The sequence below is a fragment of the Melospiza georgiana genome, chromosome 11 (assembly GCF_028018845.1).
Source record: "Melospiza georgiana isolate bMelGeo1 chromosome 11, bMelGeo1.pri, whole genome shotgun sequence".
NCBI lineage: Eukaryota > Metazoa > Chordata > Aves > Passeriformes > Passerellidae > Melospiza > Melospiza georgiana.
The window spans coordinates 9,592,350-9,609,272 of record NC_080440.1 but is presented as its reverse complement, the minus strand read 5'-3'; the positions used below and the strand labels follow the sequence as shown (position 1 = coordinate 9,609,272).

The window sequence follows — 16,923 nt, the reverse complement described above, 5'->3', positions numbered from 1 at the left end:
GATTTTTCTTACAGACTTGGTGATGAATCTCACCCTCAACCAGAAAGGAACATTTTATAAACCGACCCGGGCCTGGATTTGGGCTGTTTTTCCTTCTCAGTGTTGTCACTAGATGAGGTTTGAACAGGCAACAATAAATGATTTGTTGAAGTGTGATTTAATTAGAACAGCACAGATGTTTTCATTCATTTGTCCTATTTTCCAGTAATGTGCATTTCTCCTCTTCCACTGCAGATTAAAATACTTCATGGCACTAATATGACCTGCACTTCCCTGTACCTGATGTCTCTCACCAACTCCCCTTTTAAACAGCTAAAAAAAAAGACAGCTTCATTGTCAGAAATTGCTTCATGAAGACCAGAAATTGTTCTTTCTCAATTGCACACTTCACACCCCTGGAATACAGGTGCAGCTTTCTTAGCAACTGATTATCCCAGTCAGCTTTGCAATTCTGTGTCCATAAAGTATTAAACACAGGCCTGACCCAGCTTGCCAAATACAAAAGCAATAACTTTCCAAACTCAGAACTGTATCTGGTGCTTCTATCAGCTGTCACACTGCCAAGCAACAACACCAGAGCACCTTGTATTTTTCCACTTTAATAAAGACAAGTAAGAGGCAGCTTCTTCTTGCAACCACAGATAACTGTGATCTTCATTATTTCAATTAAAACCTATCAGAGAGTCCTTTATCTCCATGGGGATGAAAAATGATATAAAGTGTTAGCCAAAATAATTAAAACTCTGGATCTCATTCCCCAAGAGCTACTGTGCTCCTCTCTGAGGTTACAGAGCTGGATCCATCACACGTAGGTGGGTCTGTACTTGACTGTTATGTTCAGGTCTCATCTCTGTGCACTCACTCACCAGCTAAGGCAGGAAAGAGAGTTTTAGTTTGGGTTGGTTTTTTCCTGGTTGTTTGGGGGGTTTTTTGTATGGTTTGTTTTTAGTTTGTTGTTGTTTTTATTTTTTTTTCTCGTGATGACACCAAACCCCTCAAGTTCTGAGGCTCTCAAGGTTTTGATAGAGGGTTGAATCAAACTTTGCTCTTTCTTTAGGTGTTAATCAGTAGCTATAGCTGGATGGCTATGATTAGGCAATTGCATTGTGAGCATCATATGTTTGGCTAATCTGCTGTTTTAAGAAAAAGAGAAGGGAATCCCCAAATGAAAGGGTTGTCTGGATGAGAGGCACCAGGAGTGAAGTCAGAACTGAGCAGTACCTGGGGAAGGGTGATTCTGGCAGTAGGAGATTGTGGCAACTCATTGACCACCTACTCAAAATGGGCCCCACACCCAAATGGAGGGAAGAACTGTGCCTGCAGACTGATGAGCAGGAGAAGAAAGAGATGGAACTAGCAAACAGGGGAGTAATCTGAGTAATCTGTAACCAAAGAATGTTGATGCCTTTGTTTATTAAGTTGTATAAAGAGTGTGAAGTTTGGATGATTGGTGAATTAACTTTCCATGGGTCACCACCCAGCTCCCCATTCTGCACAAATGAGAACAAAAAACAGGAATACCTGGCCTCAGCATGTGACTTGGCTCTGGCACCAGGGAATGAACCCATGTTGATGCCAAGCTTGAACCATCTTCTTCACCTAGCCCATGCCAGCTCCGGGCCAGCCTGCAATCCTGTCAATTTCTGGCCACAGCCCCCCAGCCCAGGGCAGCCCCAGCTCCGTCACAACAGCAGCAGCTCCAGCCCCGCGGCCCACAAGGGCATTTCCAGCGGGACGCCGGAAGGATTTGTCCCGCACCGAGGAACAAGTTTTCCCTCATTTTCCCCCTCAGTTTGAGCGCAGGGATTACCCAAAGGCAGAGAAGCCCCGGACGGGAGCGCTCCGCCCCGGCCAACCCACCCCGGGCCGAGCCCCCGGGACCGCCCCTGACCTTCCCAACATGGCGGCAGCGCCCGCCCTCAGCAGCACTGTCGCGATAGCGCCGCGCTTCCGCCGCGCTTTACGGCAAGGCCGCCCGGCGGGGTGGGAGGCGGTGGCGGGGCCGGTCCCGCCATGGACCGCAGGAAGAAGCCGCTGGACGTGGCCGCGTCCTCGGTGAGTGACTGAGCGGGGAGAGGCGAAACGAACCCCTCCGCCCGCCCAGGAGGCCTCACAGTAGGGCTGTGAGGTGTGCTCAGCCGCGGGGCTCCCGCGGGCGGGGTGGGCCTGGCCGGCGCAGGCCCTGAGGCTCCACCGGGGATCCGCTGGCGCCGCCGCTTGCGGGGAGAGCGGCGCAGGGGAAGGGCCGGTGCTCTGTGTGCTCCCCTAACCCGCTGCCGTGGGCAGTCGCTGCGGCACATGCTGGGTTAAAGGGCTGTGTAAGGCCGTGTGCTGCATGTTCGGGCTGGGAGTGTCAGGGCTGGGAGTTTGTCCCCTCACCTTCCTCACCAGCCACACGCCCTGCGCTCCGAACCCGAGTCTGCCCGGCTGGGTTTGCTCGCATTCCTGGTGCAATTACATTAAATTAGCCCATAACAGGGAAAATATTTTTTCCTAAGGAGTAGAAGATCTATGCTGTGGAAGATAACTTTCCACCCTTAGGAATGGTGAGGTGCCGACCCTCGCTGTTCTCCAGGACGCTCACGAGAGCTGCCAAACACTTCAGATGAAGAGCTATGTAAATAGTCAATGTATGCTAATAACTGTTAATATTTCACAGTTAACTATTAAATATTTTACATTGAATTTTTGGATTATCACCTCTAAGCAGAAGGGAGAACAAGTGATTTTTAAGACACTGCACTTCATTGTCTCAGCGACTTGAAAAGCAAATGCTTGGGACAAATATTAATACCAAAGTTTTGCACTTTCCTGGTTTAATGTGCAGCTCTGAATTTTGTCATCCGTAGAACTTGCAGGAAAAGTAGCAAAATATCCTCTTCCAAACTAGTTTTGTAATCCAAAGATAACACCCCTGCTGACGAGTTCCTTAATAAAAGCTGAGATGGACCTTGGTCACAGATGGCAATGCTACTCATATGTTTATTTAAAAAGAAGGAGAAAAAAAATCCGAAACTATTAAACAGTGCATAAAGCAGTGGGGAAAATATATGTTTTACTATAGCAAACCTTTATCAGTTATTTTCTGAGACAGGATTTTATTTATTATCTAATGGTTAAAAGTTCCCTTTTCATATTCAGTAGTGTTTTTCATTGCTCCTTCTCTATTTGTTTGCCATTAGGAGGTTGGTAAAATCTAGACAGAGCTATACCTCGTATCCTCATTATGTAGCAAAGGATCAAGGATATCTTTGGGGATCATAATCCCTAATCATAATTTGCATTCTGTGGTTCTTTATTTTGTTTGCTGTAAGAGGTGATCTTGGTGATCAGATTGGTGCTTCCACATAAAAATGCAATCAAACGCTCCTATAAGTGTAACTAACAGGTTGTTTTCCTAAAGTTGCAGTTATTTATTGCAGTGACTGATGTCTGTGATCTGTTATTCATGTGTTGTTTTGCTGCTGGTGTAGCTGGTGGATCTCAAAGCTGAACTCTTCCGAAAGCAAGAGGAGTTCAAGAAAGAAAAGCTGTTGAAAGATGCTGGTGTCTTTGCAAAGCCCAGAACCTCTAATAAGGTAAAAATAATCTTCATTGTTGTTTTTGTCATTCTGTCTCCTGAAAGTAAGGAAGTTAATATTCAATTCTAAATAATAGTAAATACTCAGCTGTGTTTCTAGTCAAATATAAAATTATGAGAACGTTCTTTAAAGTTCATTTCTAGGTGAAATTCCTGTGCACAGCAGAAAGCTTAGTCTTGTGCTTCTACCCATCTAAATCCCCACTTAATCTTTATTCCCCAAGGATCCACACCCTTTAACTATAGGAAAAGATGTTTATTTTTTTATTAGAGGATTTTGTAGGATGCTGCAGGATGGAGGAATCTAGAGATTCTTCTAGAGTCACTGAACTCCCTAGATAAATGCTCTGCTGTGGTTTGTGGTGTACAATAATGAATACACAATTATCTCTCTAGTTTTGCTCTGTACTGAACTTTGGGTTTTGTTCATTCTGTAGCTTTCTAGAAGCAGAATGTGCTGTTCTTGCCATATTTGAAGCATGTGCAGCATTTACAGTGTTATGCTGCAAACAGGCCACCTGATTGTATTTTCTATCTAAAATGGAGGCAATGGAGAATAGAAACTTTTTTTAGCTTTGTTATTATGTATTTAATCAGCAAGATTGCATGATTGGGTTTTTTTCACCTTAACATCTTTGCCAGAATAGATTTTGTCTGATTTCTGAGTGCCTTTAGGATTTTAAGGCCTTCTCAGCCTGCCCTTAACTATGATACCATCCTGCAGCCTGTACAGCACAGGAATGATCTCAAATCAAACACGTATAAGATGTTATTTACAAAGCCTTCCATGATTCAGGTTCATAATTTGCATTATAGAGTTGAAATATTTTTTTAATTGTTACCATTTCAATATTTTCATCTATTTATTTGTTGTTACAAAATTGTCCTCTGCAGAAACCAAGTATCTGGACCAAGCAGAACACGGGAGTTGTAAATCGAGCTGCGAAAGATGTTGAGCAGAAGGCAGAAGAGCAGGATATATTGGATAAATCAAGGTAGCTCTTAGGCTCTGTAAGAAAGGAATGCTTTGCAGAATTTGTTCTTTGGTATTCAGAAAGCACAGAAAGAAGTTTTTTAGACCAGCAGTTCTCATTATACCAGCCAGTAATTCCAGTATCATCCATACTTTTTACCAGTAGTGTACAAACTTCATCCCAGCAGTCTCATGCTCCCATGACCTCACACTGTCTAAATTATCACAGCTGTCAGGGTACTGGTTTTTTTTTTTTTTTTAATCATCTTTAGAATTACCAGCCAGTGCAGTGCAGTGTTAGAATTCTGTAGCAAAGTGTTTCTTTGGCTTGACAGAAAATAGCTTACATTTTCAAGAATTACCTCATTTTCTAAATGTGTTGGTTGAACAAAAAGATATATGTGGAAAATGCCATTTATAAATAATTTGCTGTGATTCTGTAAGCAGTTTTTTGCTCTTTGAAATTCCAAAAATTAGCTAAGGTTTTCTCTTCAGTTTCTAAGATTAGGTGTAAATTTGTGTTATCTCTTTTTTTTTCCTTTTTCCTGTAAAACTGTCTTTCAGTGTCTGCAAATAATGGTTTCATTTCCAGTATTTATCTGACAGACCACAGTACTTAGATAAAGGTGGAATTCTTGTAACAGCATGTTTCTGCCTACTTGACAAATTACATTTGAGAATAAATTTGTAACTTCACTAAAATTATTTTCAGTATAAATTCTGGAACTGGAAAATATTGTATCTTTAGAAATGCTAGTGAAGGTTCAAAACAAAAGCTAGGCATAAGTCAGCTTCTAATGAACACCTCAGGCAGTCCCAGGATTTTCCTATTCCATTTATCTAAACCTAAATAGGTCACTTTAAAATGTGCTTGGAATTGGTGGGATTGCAAGGTTCATTTTTTTTTTCTTTTTCAGGAAGAAGCTTGAAGAGAAAGCAAAGCTGTATGAGAAAATGACAAAAGGAGACTTCCCAGGTGAACAATACTATTGCAAAATAAGCATTTAGATATGTATAAATTCTTGGAATTATTATAGAAACTGATTGACATGGTTTATTCCACTTTGAAAAGGAAAAAAATATACATTTACTAGAGAAAATAAAATTACTTTTGAAGGGCAGCCTGATCAGGTAAAGCACTGGAGGCTTGTTTTACTCATTCATTAAGTGGGTGAACTATGTTCTGGTTTTTCAATACAGTATCTTAGAAAGACAAAAAAAATTTGTTCTCCATTGTGCAATCTTTGGATTGCATTGCTGATGTTCTGTCCTGCATTCTAATTGTTGGGCCTTTATGAGGAGGAGAGCATCAGGAGAGGAGTCTGGCTGGTCCATATCTGAATGCCAGTCATGCAGCTAATAGGGATAGAGAATGCTAATCTGTTCCTTTCTTCTTTCACACATTCAGTCCCTTTCAAAAAGTAATTATTAAAATAGAATACAAATCTCCTTGCAGTTAATCTGTTCTCTTTATCAGTGTCCATCTTCATCCACATGGACCCCATCACTTTCCTCTACTTTCCTAAGAAGTACCCTCATGAATGCTTGGCTCCTGCCAACATACCAAATGTTAAACATCAAAAAAGTATTTGAGCCTTGACAAATCCTTTGCTTATGAAACAGTTAACAAGCAGAGAATGTTTTGCTGCAGAGAATGCAGCCTTTTCTGTACTGCACACAATGCCCTGAAACTTTGATTCACAAATAGACGTTATCACTGTGGAGCCACTTGATAGCTCTGGGTTTGTTTGGCACTGAATGGGATTTAAGTATTCCCCAATACTGTAGTCAAGGGCATTGCTGGCAGCTGAAAAGCTGATTGTAGCTATTTGGTATTGATTTTGTGCTCAGTTCTGTTCTTTTCATGGCTGTTCGCTAAGAATCGATTTTCTGCCTTAGATGAAGAAACTGAGGATTTGTACCTGGTGGATTTCACTCAGAAGATCATAGACAAACAGCATGAAGTACAGGAGCTGCAGCAGAGTGCAGCTGCTGGGAGGACTTCAGAAAGAGACACAGATGAGGAGGAAACTCAGCCTGAAGCAGACATTCCACCACCAGAGGACCCGGATGAGGAATGGTTGGTGCTACTGATTAGGCTCATCTGCCCTGGCCACTCTTATTCTTGAGAATTTCTTGAGAAAATACTTTTCTTTTTTAAAATGTGTGAAGTGACACCTTTGTTTTTCATGTTTGTTTCATACTACACATTGGCAAGGAGGTGTTAACATTGTTTCATTTCTCCTATAGACAGTCCTGCATAACACTTTAATTTCCACCCACATAGGTAACACTGCAATAGAATCTGCATCTAGGATTTTGAGAAATTGCAGTGAAGGCAATGTACTATAGGGGGGACAACATCATCTCCTTTGTGATTTTCTTGCATAGTTTATCCGAGTAGTCATCACAGTAGTTGGTACCCTTTTATGCTTTGATGTGCTGAATTGAAATGTATTTTAGCAAAACTTGAGGATTTTATGGTATTCATCTTCCTTTCTTTAATTTTGAGTGACTTAAAAATGAGCAGTCATTTAACTGTACAACCTTCTCTTAAAGGAGAGAAACTCTGGTTGGAATAAGAGCACGATTTTCAGCATTTCTTCCAATTTGCTGCAGCACAGCAAATAGTCTCTGATGGTTTTCTGTGTCATTCCAAGTTACCACTATTTTTTCATCTGAGACATTAGGAATAATTATGAAATCAGTCCTGACTAAACATTTTCGTTGCCCATTTGTTTAAAATGCTTGTGGAACAAGAGATTTTACTTCTGGTAATCAGTTTAAATCTGCAGTAACCAATACAAAACAGCACTCCCATTCTTCAAATACTAAAGTGTAGATATCCTTAGAAACTAAGTAAAGGACTTACTAAAAGCACAGATCTTTAAAAGTTTGGGGGTTGGGAGCTAGATTGCCAGTCATACTTTTTCAGATGTAATATTCTTTAGAATGGGATAATTGAGGCAGCTTGATGCTAAAGAGCTTTCCACATTACAGGACAGTAAGTGTAGCTCTTAACAGCTTTTTCAACAACTGTAAATCAGATGTTCAGTACTATAAAGAGTTGAATAAGAAGCACAATAGCTTCAGAGGAACATTTTGCTTGTGTTTTAGTCAGCCTTTGTTATGCCAATTGAATGCACACTATCAGTCTGTTCTGAATGGCCTTTAGACCAATAATTGAAATGTATTGTAGCAATTTCATATCCACAAGAAGCCAATGCTGCATCATTATCTTCACCATGGGAAGCAAACAGTAGGCTGAGTTCTATTTTGTTGTGAAAACTACGTGACATGGTTACTTCTGAACATTTTGTACACCATTTCATTGCCCAAGTGAACAGGGGTCTCAAAGGGAGATTGAATAAATGTCTGGTAGAACTGTCATATGCCCCATTCAGAACTGTCCTCTTAATCTGGGGGTGTGTTAAGGGAAAAGCAGGAGCAACTGTCACACACACACTGGGAGGTGACAGATGGTCTTTGGAAATCTCCTTTGGAATACTCCTTGGAAAGGGTTAATGCTTCTGTCTTCTGGGTGAGATTTCTGTTAACCTGCAAATAGAAGTTTTGCATCACTTTTCTTTTTCTTTCATTACAGGGTTGATTATGTTGATTTCTTGGGCCGATCTAGACGCTGCATGAAGAAGGATTTACCAAGTTTACTTAAAATGGATCAGGAACTTCAAGGGAAAAGGTGTGGTTTCTCTAATGGAGCTGCTTGTTCCTCTCAGTATTTAACATTTTTTTTTAATGAGAAGGAAGAGAAGGCTGAGCTTTGTCACTCCATTCTCAGTTCAGAATTGATGTTACTGCTTTCTCTAGATTTACATAATTTGTAGAGAAAGGTTTTAAGCAATCTCAGGTTTTAAGCAATCTCAGGTATTTGTTGCATCTTTTAAAAACTGGGGTCCTTGTATTTCATTATACCTTCCATAAAATGCCAGGAAGGTGATTCCAGTTCTGTTTAACGTGGAAATTGATGATAGTCTTTTAGCAGTTCCAAATTCTTCATGTTGTTCAAAGTGAATTTGTTAGACCTCCATTTGTTTAGTTTCGTTCTTCTGTTAAACAGCTGTTTAACAACTCTTTTGTTAAAATTACTTCCATACTAATATTTGGGTATTGATATTTGAATATTAATATTTTGAGTCAATCTTTTGGGTAAAGCATTGTTTTGTTACTTTAAATATCTTTCATTTTCTTACATTAAATCTGAAATGGTCCTATATGTGAGTGCTAGAATTCCCACAGATGCCAATAACTGATTATTTTTTCTCCCATTTTGTGATTTGATAATTAGTTCATAAATCTTCTGAGAAATATTATTATTTTGTCTTTTAATAACATGTTCTACTTGTTTTAGAGGCAGCTTTGTATTTCTATCTTGACCACATACCATAATCATCAGCGTTGTATCACTAACTAGTGTCTACAGTGATCTGTGTTTTGTGGAAACTGCAATAGTGGATCAGACTAAATCATACTTGCACTGTTTGGTCCTGACAATTCTGCTCTGTAATCCTTAATTTGTTTTAATTAGACAAGAACCTGATGGGAATACTCTGTTATCTGAAGACATGAGAAGAGAACTTCAGAGGCAGCAGTGGGAAAAGGAAGAGGAAGAAGCCCTCAGAAAACCCATGGGACCCATACATTATGAGGACATTCGAGAAAATGGTACAGTGCCATACTTTAAATCACTTACCTGTGTATCACCAAAGAAATCAGTTGTAGAGGGAGCAAGGCAAAGTTACTTCCTGTGCCTCTGTGGCAAAGTGTAGGTGTGTGTTAAGCCACATGTGTAATAATGTTGAAAGTTACCAGTACATAAGTCTAGATTTATTTTTTCTTCAAATTGTATTTTTCTCAAATGTTTCTCTACCTCTTCCTGTGTTCTCCTTCAAGAAGCTTCACTTTATGTATTATCTAAAGCGATCTAAAACCAGTCCAGTGTTGGTAATAATGTTGGTAATAATTCCACACCTGAAAGCGGGGTGCCTGGAGGCTGTAGTTACTGCCAACTATAAACTGAATTTAACTGAAATCTGTTGTTTTTCTCCTTGTCAGAGGCCAGGCAGCTCGGTGTTGGTTACTTTGCCTTTTCTCGGGACCAAGAGCTCAGGCATAAACAACGGGCAACCCTGGATATGCTGAGGGAGCAGGTATGAGAGTGAAGAGCAGACTGGGCTGCCAGGGCAGGGTGGTTTCAGTGGTTACTGTCTTTGATTTGTCGTGTAAGTGATTAGGTGATGCAAATGACTCCAAAGAAGCCATAGAAATTTGGCTTCTTTTTTCCTGTTGAAACCTGGTACTTGATAGGATTCCTTTTAGTTGTTTTGTGAAGGAAGATATGTACTTGTTTATAATAACAAAGGAAGAATAATTCGTGTTTTCTTTTGCTGTTAAGACACTTGATCAGAGAAATAAACGTGAGCAGCTGAAGGAGAAGAGGAAAGCAGCTCTAGATGCAAGGCTGTCCAAACTCCGAGCACGGAAGATTAAAAAGTTAAGGGAAGCTGGATTAGAGGAAGAGGCAGAAAAACTGGAGAATGGAGGTATGATCTGTTGCCTTTTTAACCTAAATACTTGCTATTTCACCTTGATCTGTGGACAGACAGATTCTAATTTATATTCATTTAGACAGTCAGTGTATTGGTGTTGTGTATTCTGTATATACAATTAACATAACTGTTAGGATAATGAGAGCTGATGTAATTGTGTGTAGATATAAATGCATGCCAGAAATAGCTTAATAATGCAGGTAGAAATACAGTATGTAGATTGTAGCCTTTTTCTGATTCACACCTGACAGCAGGAATTACATGGGTTGATTATGCAGGTTGAGGCTAGAGCTGCTGACATTGTACTGCCTTTCTCTTCTATGAAGATGAGGTAGAATAAGTAGTAACAAGGCATTTTGATATCATTCAATAATACACTGTGACAGTGTCAGTGCAGTGTGTGAGTTGGAGATAGTCAGTTGGACAGCTGACTCTAGGATTTAGGATAATGAATTTGAATTCTAATCCTGTGTCTGTGCTGTCTCTCTTACAACACTGATAGTCAACTTGTACTGTCTGTCTCCCACTGAAAAATGTAGCTGATATTTTACTGTCTAGAATTCCTTGCAAGTGATTAACTGTGAGGTGTTCTGGAAGTGAAGAACAGCAGCATGCCACTGCATACTGTTATGGTTGTTCAGAAGAATAAGAATGCAAATTGTTTTCTCCAGTAAATGAAATAGAGATACTGTTCTTATTGGAGATATATGGAAATAAATGTTCTTATTTTTACCTGTGAGAGTCATACAGATTTTATTCTGTAACTGACAATCTCTGCTGTCTCTTCCTGTGACACAGAGGTGAAAGGTGCTGCTGAGGAACCAGAAGCTCCAAGAGTTACTGCAGCAAGTAGGAAGGTGGAGGTCATCATCCAGGAGAGGAGAGACACAAAGCCTGGAGTGCCTTATGTCCGAGAGTGGGATAAAGGCAAAGGTAAGGGAATGTGGATTCAGGAGCACTGTTGGGAAGGAGCCTGTACACTGCCACTTCCATTTCTGTTTTGTGACCAAAGTATGGTGAGACTGAGAAGCACTGAAATCTTTTCTGCCTCGTACTGATGACCTCCAGTGTCCAGGGCACTGACAAGGATGCCTTAGTGCCAGTAGCTGCTGTAATGTCCCCAGAAGTTTTCTTCTATATGAGTTACTGCATTTCTGAATGATCTTGACAGGTTGACAGAATGACAAATTCTGTAGTTCAGAAGATGTACAGTGTGATCTTTTCTTGATATATTCCTGTGGTTTCTGCTACCTGATAGGATGTATCACACAAACAGGTACAGCACAATACTAAAACATGATTCAAGCAGAGACCACTTCAGTGCCTGTGTCCCATTTTGAAGCATCTTCCTTGCCACAAAGTGATGGCTGTCTTGTAGGTCCTTCCCAAACCTATTAACTCATTTTGCACTATTAATCTAAGCTCATGCATTCTTCTAATCTGATGCATGACTTCTAAGTAAAAGCAAACAAGGAATAGACAAAGCACATAAATGCCCACCTTCTTTAGTACTATAACAGCACTATTCCTCCTCTATGCAATACTGGTATTTCCAGAATCTTTATACTTTTCAGTCTTTATGTTCCATTAATGAACATCACTGTGAGGAGAAACTTCATAATTCCATTAAACCCTCAAACTTTCAGATCCCATCTCATAAATCTTTATTCTCTCTGACATTATTTTTTTTTCCTTCCTCTGATGAAGCCTGATATCTCACCAACACCTAGGCAGCACTGCAGCAAATACTGCACTCAGAAAGCAAAGGACAGCTTACTTAAAATGCAAAGTGAACTAACTGTGGTTCACTGAAGGAATCTGCACTAGATTCTTGTATTTCCATATAGTATGAAGTGGGAAAGGAACTTCAGGTGGCTTTACAAAGTTGCATCTTCTTTGTTTGCCAGTTTGTTTTCCTTCCTGTCTGACCTTCAGACCTTGCTAAATCTGCCATTTTCCTGTTTCTAACAGAGCTGATGTTTGGACAATGGGAAAAGAAACAGGAAGAACTTAGAGATGAGCGAGACCCAGAATTTGCACCACCTTCTGATTACTTTTTGGGACAAAAGAAAGATGATTATCTCCGAAGTCGGAATTTGAACAGTTCTGAAACCTCCTCTGAAAAACTGGAAACAGAGAGAGCACAAAACCCACAGAGGCCATCGGTGCCAGGGGGCAGTGGCAGCAGCCCTGGAGATGTGCCACTGTCACCACAGCCTTCCAACAGCAGCATTCCAGTTGAGCCAGGCTCAGCAGAGCCCAGTGGCCGTGACACTCAGGGCGTGTCATCAGCGGAGGATGACGAGGACGTGCCACCACCAGCACAGGCTTACGGCTTCGGTGCCCGAGGTGTGCCACCCCCACTGCGGGGGTACGGCTACAGCGCCCGGGCTGTGCCCCCGCCCCTGCCAGCCTACAGCTATGGCACTGCCCAGGTGCCCTTCCCAGTGCAGGCCTATGGCTATGGGGCACCAGCAATGGTGCCACCAATGCATGGGTACGGCTATGGCACTCCTGAGGTGCCCTTTGCAATGCAGGCCTATGGCTACGGCACCCAGGGTGTGCCCCCAGGAATGCAGACCTGCAGCTGCAGTGCCCAGGATGTGCCACCAGGAATGCACACCTGTGGATGCAGTGCCCAGGATGTGCCACCAGGAATGCACACCTGCAGCTGCAGTGCCCAGGATGTGCCACCAGGAATGCACACCTGTGGATGCAGTGCCCAGGATGTGCCATCAGGAACACAGGTCTGTGACCTCAGGAGCCAAGATGTGCCACCAGGAATACACACTTGTGGATGCAGCAGCCAGGATGTGCCACCAGGAACACACACCTGTGACTGCAGCAGCCAGGAGATGCCACCAGGAACAGACACCTGTGACAGCAGCACCCAGGATGTGCCACCAGGAACAGAGGACAGTGGCTGCAGCACTCAGGATATGGCACCTCCAGCTCAGACTGACAGCAGTGGCACTCCAAAGCAGGAACCACTTTACCAAAGTTTAGATGATATGCTCTCTTATTACAGACAAGTGACTTGAGCAAAAAGATAAACAAGAACCATGACCTAAAGAACTGGAATATAATTAATTATGTGCTCAGCAGCATATTATTTTCCCACATATGGGAAAAACAAGTTTCTGTAAGTACATCAGAATAAATCTCCTGGACACCGAAGCTGTTTCACATCACAGGTGTATTTTGCCCTGTTGGTTTTTTTATTCTTCCCTCTTTACTAAAATTCATCTCTTTGACACTTAGACCTGAACTTAAGGTTATATTAATTACTTGTTAGCAAGAGATAAACTCATTTAGTTGGTTGCTCCCAGCTGCCTTCTGGTTTGGAGGTACTACAAGTTCAGTGACATCACAGAAACAGTATGGAAATGGTAGGTCCTCTGCTATCAAACACAGAATGATTTTGTTCCTCACTTAATCTCCTCTCTTTTAGGAAGTGCAGAATATTATCTGGTGAACAGTGGTGGTTCACATGGTCTCTGCATTCCTGAGGTCCATATGTAGCTCATCATTCTATGCAGCATTTTAGAGTGGAGATATTGCAGAAACCAGTAAGTAATGATGGGTAGGCTGAAAATAAACAAAACACTGAAGCAGAAGCTTTGACACCTGAAATTCTTATTTGTTTAGAAAATCCTCTCATAATTCTCCAAGTGTGTTTTTCTTGCATAAGGAGTTACATATATGGCTTTATTTAATACTTTTTTTTCCAAAAACTGTGATACTGGAGTCATTAAATATAAAAGCAGACCAATCTCTACCAAACTAACTTTTATTTCAGAATCTTAGTAAATGAGAATACTTACTTGCCATGTAGAAGATTTTTATTTCTGAAGGTAATTTAGATCACTCCACTTGTATTTTAAAAGCCTGATACCAGGATAAGACCTAGCAAAATAGGTTAGAATGGGCAATTGCATAGATTGTTAAATGGCAGAGATAAAATAGTGAACATTTAAATGCAACAGTGAAATGGCCAAAAAGACAAAACTGATTTGCTCCTCTTGTGTGCTTCAGTCAGATTTCAGGCTGCTCTGCAAGCCTGGTGAACAGCAAGATGTTCAATGTGACTGAAGGACATGCAGAACTTATTCTGTCCTCAAATTCTGCTTTAGCCTCAGCTCCTACATCACTGGCTTTTGCACTGGAATTTGCAGAGCAGGAACAGTACATTACAATTATATATTAATTTAACCTCAGTACTTTTCTGAAGTAATATAATACCACTATCCCAATTTTGAAGAAAATGAGGATGGAAAATGTCTTAGAGAAGGTCACACCCAGTTTTCCAGGCTGGCTGATTTACACTAAGGAAGTTTCCTCTTCTAAGACCTCACAGAATCAGTATCTGGAAGCCATTCAGAGCAGGGTATAATTTCCTTGGAGCTCCACTAACTAAAGTGCAGGCAAAGTCTTTTCAAACACTAGAGCTTGACTTGAATTGATTATGGCAATTGTATCCTTCAGTAGATTTTCCTACAAAGAATATTTGTGTCTATTTGCTGCTATTTTAATTGACATCCATTTCCAGCTGCCTTTTGGACTTTGTTTTTTCTGTGCCCTTCAGACTGTGATAATTTTATGTGTATCTATGGTTTAGGAGTTATATTGTCTTTGCATTAGTTCAACATTCAGCTGGAGCTGCAGTAAGGAATGAAATGCCATTTATTACATAGTGTTATGTAAAAAGATACAATCAAAGTGTTCCTTTGTTTAGCTTCATTTCCACAGCCTAATATTAAGCAGGAGGGCTCTTGGCCAGGAGGGTGGTTCAGAGCCTACATTAAAGTTAAGCCTGTTGAGAACAGCTCTCACTGCAGTGATCTGTCACTTTGCCATTTGGTCTCCTTCCCTCTTCTCTTGCTTTTTGGCTGAAATGCTTTTTGCATATTGTCTCATGCTGTGGAGCACACATTTCTGTTCACTGTCCTCCCCTCAGACCACCTCAAGCTAGCTTGGCTGGGATCAGCAACCTCATTCATTTCATTCAGTAATTCCTGGGGCAAACAATTCCTTATTGATTCACTGCCAAAGTTTTATTTCTCCCATGTTTTGGAGCGTGCTGTCTCCCTTCCTCGTTTAAACCACCCCCCAAGTTACACACCAGGGGGGTGAGGGGGCAGTGTGGGCAGGGATCTGCCACCACCAGTGTGTGACTGATGAGGGTGAAGCAGAGCCAGCTTGTGCTGTCACTGAGTGTGCACAACTGTGAGCACACTCTGTCTCTGGTTGTGTTTCATGGGTTGGGGCTCTGCCCCAGGAGGTGCCTTGTGTTGCCGTCAGTGTTCTGCACAGAGCCAGGAGCAGTCCCTGCTCCATGTCTAAGGCAGCTTTGTCCTACATTTTTGTGTGAATAGCTTTCTGTTACCAAAGGTACTCTTACCCAAAATGCAAGAATGATGCAATCTTGAATTTCAGCCTTCACATGCTCTGTCTGGCTGGCAGGACTCAATCTGATGTCCAGAAAAGTACTTTCAGAAATTACAATTTCCTCATTATCACCAAGGGTTGATTTATCCCCTTTTGGAGGACAGCAGGGCTCTGATGTTCCTATGAACCACCGGCACGTGAGATGAGGCTCATACCCGGGGTACAAACTACGTGCCTGCAGCTGTGTGAGCTCAGGACCGATGCCGCGGGGCTCGGGCAGCGGGGCAGCGCAAGGCGAGGCCTCACGGCCGGAGCCTCCCGTGCCGGGCGGGAGCGCTCGGGGGCCGCGCTGAGGGAAGCGCCGCGCATGCGCACAGCGGCGGGCACGGCCCGCGCCCCGCCGTTCCCGCGGCCGCCGCGCGAGGGCGGCAGAGCCCAAGGAAGGGCGGGACCCTCGCGCGCGGCCCCGCCCGGTCCCGACCCCGACCCCGGTCCCGGTCCCACCCCGTGGCAGGGGCGCTGCCGGCCGCCCTCGGCACGGCTGGTGGCACGGTAAGGCCTGCGCCTCACGCTCCCAGGCGTCCAGGGCACCCCCCCTTCCCGCCCTGCTGAAACGGAGCCTCGCGTTTCAGAAGGAAGGAGGAAACGCCTCTAGTCCTTTAAAAATGTCTTTTTAACAAGGAAACCCTCTTAGTAGCACGCTGTGCAGTGAACACCCAACATCTGCGCTCTCTTCCTTAGGAGCCCAGACTGTGCAGGCCCAGATTTCCCATGTAACTCCCCCGTGCCACTGCAGCCCAAGAGTCTCGCTGTTCTCAGAAGCCATTCCTCCTCTGCAGCCATCAGCTGCCTTGCCTGACGGCAGGAACACTCTCTGTATCACCATTTCTCTTCAGTAATAAGGCCTTTGAATTGATTCTTTCCTCTGTAAGTCCCACCTTGGGAACAGCACATTCCTTCCTTCAAGTCTCCATAACCAATGTTCAGTCAGTGCCATTCATTACGTGAATTCAGTTCCTGCTCCCCTCCCCTCTCCACCCCAAAGGCATCCCACGAGTGTGACAGAGCTGTGATGTCAAGATGTGGCTCAGGAAAACGGTGCAGTGACAATTTGTAGGACAAAGGCAAGTGTATGTTCAGCAGGCAGTGGGACTACAGGGCACTGCAGTGCTCCCAAGGAGGAACACAGGAAGGAGTTGTTTGGGAGTGGCTGCCCCAAGGTGCTGGTGATGGAAGTACAAGCCAACTTTTGTTTAAAGAAAACTTAGAGCTCTTGGGAGAGCACACCCTGCTATAGCCACATCTCAGACAACTGCAGCTAAACATAAGCCTGCAGAACAAAACTCTGCAGATTTTAACACTCAGGCCCTGACTCCACAGTCAAAAGAGAGAAGAAGTTGAAATTTATTCTCACA

The 16,923-nt window shown here is 42.6% G+C and overlaps 1 protein-coding gene across 1 annotated transcript; it reads left to right on the top strand.

Annotated features, from left to right (window-relative positions):
• The first annotated feature begins 1,978 nt into the window (after window positions 1-1,978).
• Window positions 1,979-14,940, top strand: CCDC174 (coiled-coil domain containing 174). The gene is made up of 11 exons (XM_058031898.1): window positions 1,979-2,055; window positions 3,474-3,578; window positions 4,475-4,575; window positions 5,471-5,529; window positions 6,453-6,633; window positions 8,158-8,253; window positions 9,100-9,236; window positions 9,627-9,721; window positions 9,967-10,114; window positions 10,919-11,053; window positions 12,092-14,940. Exons 1-11 carry the CDS (start codon window positions 2,014-2,016, stop codon window positions 13,159-13,161), a joined length of 2,169 nt encoding a protein of 722 aa, XP_057887881.1. The 5' UTR covers window positions 1,979-2,013; the 3' UTR covers window positions 13,162-14,940.
• Window positions 14,941-16,923: the final 1,983 nt, after the last annotated feature.